The sequence below is a fragment of the Salvia miltiorrhiza genome, chromosome 2 (assembly GCF_028751815.1).
Source record: "Salvia miltiorrhiza cultivar Shanhuang (shh) chromosome 2, IMPLAD_Smil_shh, whole genome shotgun sequence".
Lineage (NCBI taxonomy): Eukaryota > Viridiplantae > Streptophyta > Magnoliopsida > Lamiales > Lamiaceae > Salvia > Salvia miltiorrhiza.
In genome coordinates this window covers 13391867-13397669 of record NC_080388.1, presented here as the reverse complement: position 1 = coordinate 13397669, position 5803 = coordinate 13391867, and the positions used below count along the sequence as shown (strand labels likewise).

The 5803-nt window shown below is 36.1% G+C and overlaps 1 protein-coding gene and 1 long non-coding RNA gene across 7 annotated transcripts; one reads left to right on the top strand and one right to left on the bottom strand.

Annotated features, from left to right (window-relative positions):
• The first annotated feature begins 1297 nt into the window (after window positions 1-1297).
• LOC131011272 (putative 4-hydroxy-4-methyl-2-oxoglutarate aldolase 2) lies at window positions 1298-5592 on the top strand. Of its 6 annotated transcripts, none has more exons than XM_057939058.1 (5): window positions 1298-1439; window positions 1520-1548; window positions 3326-3388; window positions 4541-4590; window positions 4821-5592. In XM_057939058.1, the coding sequence occupies exon 5, from the start codon at window positions 4835-4837 to the stop codon at window positions 5333-5335; it is 501 nt and encodes a 166-aa protein (XP_057795041.1). In that variant the 5' UTR covers window positions 1298-1439; window positions 1520-1548; window positions 3326-3388; window positions 4541-4590; window positions 4821-4834; the 3' UTR covers window positions 5336-5592. The 6 variants fall into 6 exon arrangements, with proteins under 6 accessions (XP_057795041.1, XP_057795042.1, XP_057795043.1 ...); XM_057939059.1 differs by having other exon boundaries at window positions 4535-4590; XM_057939060.1 differs by lacking the exon at window positions 3326-3388.
• Window positions 1611-2336, bottom strand: LOC131011273 (uncharacterized). Its single transcript, XR_009096832.1, has 2 exons — window positions 2068-2336; window positions 1611-1827 (listed from the first exon to the last, which is right to left on the bottom strand). It is a non-coding gene; the product is annotated as an uncharacterized LOC131011273 (long non-coding RNA).
• Window positions 5593-5803: the final 211 nt, after the last annotated feature.

Sequence of the window (5803 nt, the reverse complement as noted above, 5' to 3'; positions counted from 1 at the left end):
TGGACTGGCCCAAAGTCTCCTAGCCCTAGCAGAGAGAATTTTCGTCCAGCACAAGGAAATTGGCGCCCCAGCTGTGATTTATTTTATTTAAATACAGCTGTCTGCTCTCAGGAAAAATGTACACACAACAAAATATTAGGGTTTCACAGCTCGTTGTCCATCCAACGGTGAAAGCTGAGCGGGATACAGTTCAGAAGATCTGAGCTGGAGTTAGATTTTCGCAGGAAATCAAGTTCTGGTAGTTTCGGGATAATGGCCATAACTTCCTCCACAGATCTCCGATTCAGGCGAAACAGGCGGCCACGGAAAGCTCTCTCGAAGACGAAGAAGTCGTATTTCTGGGAAAAATACGATTTGAGGACGTTTGAGGCTTCAAACGAAGGCTTGAAGCTGACTGGTCTGTTCAGCAGCGAATTTGACGAATTCTTCTGAATTCTTAAGGTATTTCTGAACTCCAACGTGCAGCACTTAAATTCATAGGGGCATGTTAGGGATTAATCGTTGTATAATAAATTAATAATAATACAAGAAACGATCTTCGGGCAAATCGAATATTATTTCAGTTTAATATTCCTTCAAGGCGACTAGCAGTAATAAAGTAAAAAGAAATCACTAACTATTTACTAATCAAATATACTAGTAATAAAGTTGGGCACCATACTTTATTCCCTAATCTACCTCACCTTAATCTCCGTGCCCAAATGAAGTGTGTCTTCATTATTGGGACGGAGGGAGTATTAAATATTTAGATATAAAAATAAAAAAAATGACAAAATATTATAAAGTCCCATCATTTCACTTTTGTGTATTTTTGAGATGTTTTGTTTCTATGAATTCAAACTATTGTTGGATATTTTATTGGTTTTTCGTTAATAAAGTTGAACATTTTATTATTACCAACTTATTTTATATGTTATGCAATCTTGATGTTTTTTTTCAATATTTTATTTTTTTACATTTCATGCTTGCTATATAATTTATATATTTGATTTTTATGTATATTTTATACATTATACATTAGATCATTAAAAATAACAAAATACAAATGATTATTTTATTTTACGCATTTAAGCCGACTAACCCGATAGGCTAGCCCGAAACCCGAATGTTCAAGGTTAAGGTTGAAAATTTATAACTCAACAAAATCTCCAACCCATTTAGCCCGCACCCGATTAATCCAAAACCCGATAGAGCTGACTCGAAATCCGATGAGCTGACCCAGTTGAGATCTCTAAATGGGATGATGGGAATAATCTTTTAGATATTTTATTAATTAAGTTTAAAAGATACATGGCCCACATCTCTCAGTCCCATCTACCTCTTTAAAACAACCTCACCACTTCACCCATTTTCTGATCTCTCACGCTCAATTCCTGCAGCAAAGTTTACTTCACCCATTTCTGATCTCTCACACTCAATTCCTGCAGCCAAGTTTCACGGTAATAGTGCAAGATAATTTCTCTCTTTCAATTCTTTTTCACATCAGAAATCTAACTTATGTGATATACCAAATGTGCAGAAACAAACATCCTACACCAACTACTCAAGGTATTATGCCCCTTTTGTTTCAATTATAGAAGCCACCAACAGAGAATCCCACACACACACAATTACTTGGTATTCGTGTTCTATGTTCAAGCTTGTTCAACTGATACAAGTTATAATTGAAGTCTTTGAAGATGAATTCAGCAAAAACCCTATTTTTATATCGTGTTGACTGGAAATCGGGCTGAGTCCCTGCTCTGTTTAAGTATGAGTTAAGGAGGCCGCAGCCATGGTGGCTCGTCGTCTCCGGCGGCGGCAGACCGCCGTTGTCCTATTTCCGTCCTGCCAAAAAATCAAAGGAAAAGGAGGGAGAATTATTATTGCTTATAATATGTAAAATACAGAAATGAAAAAGAAGAGGAAAATAAAGAAAAAGGAAGGAAAGAGGGGGGGACGAGCCTGCCGAACTACGGTGCTCTTGTTCCGCCGGAAAAGAGAGATTGGGGGAGGACTAGAATTCTCAGTTTTAAATTTTAGGAAGAAGGAAAACTAAAAAGAGAAAGAAGGGAGTTAAGATTCAACCTGGTTGAGGCGAGGCGGAGTTGATCGGCACAGAGAGAGAAAGGGAGAGAGAGAGGGAGGCTGTAGCCGTGGATCCGGCTGAGGAGAGGGTGAGAGAGAGGGGTCAGAGGGAAGAGAGATGTCGAGGGAGAGGGGCCGCTCGCCGGCGGCAGAGAGACAGCCGAGAGAGAGAGAGAGCGGCGTGTTGTGTGTGAAAATGTGTGTGTTTTGATTAGGTTAAAAGAAGAATGGGCTTGGGCCCCTTGGTTATGAAAATGGGCCTTCGAGCCTTAGTTAAAAGAAAATCTGATGGGTTTTAATAATTTAAATTGTTTGGCCCCTTTAATTTAATTTAATTTGGACCTGACTAATACATTTAGGGGGCGTTTACTTTGCATGATTGATTATATGCATGATTGACTATTTTTATCCGTAGGATATCTCAAATCTCATCCTTTCCATTGAATAAGAATCAAACAAAATTAGCTAGGATATCTCAATGTTGCAATCCATCAAAGTAAACAATGAATTAATGTTACTATTTTTATTTATCAAGGTTAATCTTCCAAAGTAAATGCCCACTTAAATGTTGGAGTCCTAAATTTATTTTATTAAATTGAGCCTATTTTATTTATTTAAATGTTTGGACTTTTAAAATAAAAATGTTTTGTGCTAGACCCTAATATTATGAATCAAATAAAATGTTTTCATGGACTTATAGTATCGTCTTTTAAATGTTAACGATTAAATTGTTTTATAATTAATTCCATTGCAATGGAATTAAAATGTCTTATTAAATTAGCTTCATGTATAAACAAATAATGAGATTATTTATTTATATCACTAAGAAAATGTGGAATTGTTTTATGAAATGATTAAGCATATAAATTTACTTAATGACAAGTGAGTATGTGATTTAATTGAGATATTAAATTGCTAAGCATGCGAATTATAAATGAGAAATCATGATTTATGATGATATAATTGTCAATATGATATTATATAGTTTGTTATTATTATTTGATGGAATATTTTACTAAGTGGCGTGAGTAGAGGGAGTTATGAATTATGCACATGTTGATATACGAATAAATGGTTTCGAACCCATATGATAGATAGTGATAAATGTCTTGAGTTTGATGTATTGAGCGAGACATGATTAATATGGATGCTAGAACCCTAAAATCATTAAAAAAAAAGAGATCCTTTAGTTCAAGAGACCAATCTTCATTTCTTACACGGCTTTCTTCTTGAACTTATCGACTCTTCGTCAATAAAGGTTCAGGCTGCAAGTGAAAGCTAAAGAAGAGAGTTCTCTACGCCTGTTGTGAGAACGAATAAGGTAAGCTTACTTAAACACATATATAGACATACCCTACGTATATTGACGAGGATTGATCGTTCGTTGCATACTGCCCGACTCGCCGTAATTGATTTTTAAAAAATCGGGTATTTTCAATTACCCGATTAACCATATCTGGTCGAGATTGGGTAGGACCGTAGGAGTTTGTAGGTAAAATTGGCGTAGGGTATCCATTTTACACCCCTCGAGGCTCAAGGCTATCTATCACGTCGAAATAACAATTATCTGTTCTTTTCTTTTCTTTTTTAATAATTCAAAATTTATCAGACTTTTACTTTTAAGAACAAGAAAGATCCAAATCACTCACTCCGTCTCTCTAGCGTCTATAGACATAGAACTTACCTAATTCGGTCAATATAAGCTTAAATTTCACAAAAGAAATCGCTTGATTCTTCGTTTGACTTGAAGCAGTTTGCTCAATAGCTCTGACAGCTAAATAGCGCAGCACTTTTGTTATCGTAATAGTCCCCGATCTTTCGTATTTGATATCTGTTTTCTCTTTAATTTGATTTTTGAAGTAAATAGACATGTTTGATGGTTTACTATTCCGTTGTGCACCAGATGATGTGCAAGCTCGTTTTGTTTGCTCTTCTCTTTCTATATATGTGTTGAAAAATATTTTTAGTTCTGATCTAGAGGCAAAATGATACTTGGAAGTAAAGAGTGATGGTGGATCAATGTCAGTTATCTAGTTGTTCCTTTTGTTAGTTTATTATTTATTCATCTTTTTTGCTGGCTACAAGTAAATTCAGATTTTTACAGAAGATAATTTTGGGTTCTAGAGTTTAGTGAGGAACGTGAGGTAGACGATGAGGATGTGTATATGGATTTCAAATCCATCAAGTTAATGGAGAACATTTCATGTTTCAAATAAAGTGATATCTGGTTGTATTTTTGAAATCTTGTACTATTTTGTTTGTTTTTCCCTCATTATGTACCGGGGTCTGTACATAGTCTAAAAATGCACCTTTGCCATTCTAACATAGGTCATATGTTTGGTTTCATTGGTTGCTTCTGAATCATTCTGACATGTTTTCTATCTTTGAGTTGGTTTTCCACATTATTATATCACTACAGATTGATTAGTCTAAACAAATCACCATGTCTTGACCGTTGTTTCTCAAGTTGTAGTGTGATACTTCAAGCCAAGCAAATAGGCTACTAGTTTTTCAGACTTGCAGGTACTTGTATTTTGGCTCTATATTAGTGCACAATGTAGTTTGACTCGTATGTATAAACTAACACATGCCAAAATATTTTGTCTTCTACATTTCATTGAAATCTGCTCATGATATGGAATGCTTAGATTTTGTGTCTCAATGACTAACTAACTATTAGTTTTGGACTTACTGAATGGATTACAAGTATCAATACTCTGAATTTATGTTGGTAATGGTGTGTTTTTCTGAAGGTTACTGATCTAGGATGGCCTTGGTCACAACAGCTGAAGTGTGTGATACTAATCCGCAACTTATAGTGAGTGGTGAACTCCGAGCACTCCATCCAATTTTCCAGATTTATGGTAGGCGGCAAGTGTTCTCCGGCCCAGTTGTTACTTTGAAAGTGTTTGAAGATAATGTTTTGGTACGTGAGTTTCTTGAGGAGAAGGGCAATGGAAGGGTTCTTGTTGTTGATGGAGGTGGTAGTTTGAGATGCGCGATATTGGGTGGTAACCCGGTTGTACAAGCTCAGAACAATGGATGGGCTGGTATTATAGTCAATGGCTGCATAAGGGATGTGGATGAAATCAATGGTTGTGACATTGGGGTAAGAGCTCTGGCCTCACACCCGATAAAAGCAAATAAGAAAGGGGTTGGAGAAAAGCACGTACCTGTGAACATTGCTGGGACCAGAATCTGTGATGGAGAGTGGATGTATGTGGACACTGATGGTATTTTGGTCTCTAAAACAGAGCTGTCGGTTTGAAACCATCTCTGCTCGATTGGCCGGAAGTTCTGTGGTATGCTCTTCAGGATTATACTGATTTTTGCTGTTTGATATCATTTGTGATTCTATTCCCTCGACTTCATGATGAACTAATAAGTTATAACGATAGTATGTACTGTAATATGTATGCTTGTGTTCTAAACTTACATTCTAGTAGCCACTGGTGTTGTATGCTATTTTACTGTATTCTTGTATCTGAGTATTTTCTTGATTAATCATTTCACCCTTTTAAGCTATTTTCATTCCATCTGGCACTGGCCCTGCCAAACTAACTTGTGACAATCTTTGCATCAAAAACAGATGCAAATTAATTTGTTGATATTCAGACTTTCTAAATTATTGAGCATGACGACGTATAAAATTATAATGTTGGGTCGGAAAAGAGGTAGAAATTTGCTCGCTGATATTAATTTGTAGTGGACAAGTGTAGTAGCAGAAGGGCTGTGT

Bases quoted from the DNA above. Each gene is read 5' to 3' on its own strand.
- LOC131011272 (XM_057939056.1), top strand. From the start codon at position 4,835: ATGGCCTTGGTCACAACAGCTGAAGTGTGTGATACTAATCCGCAACTT.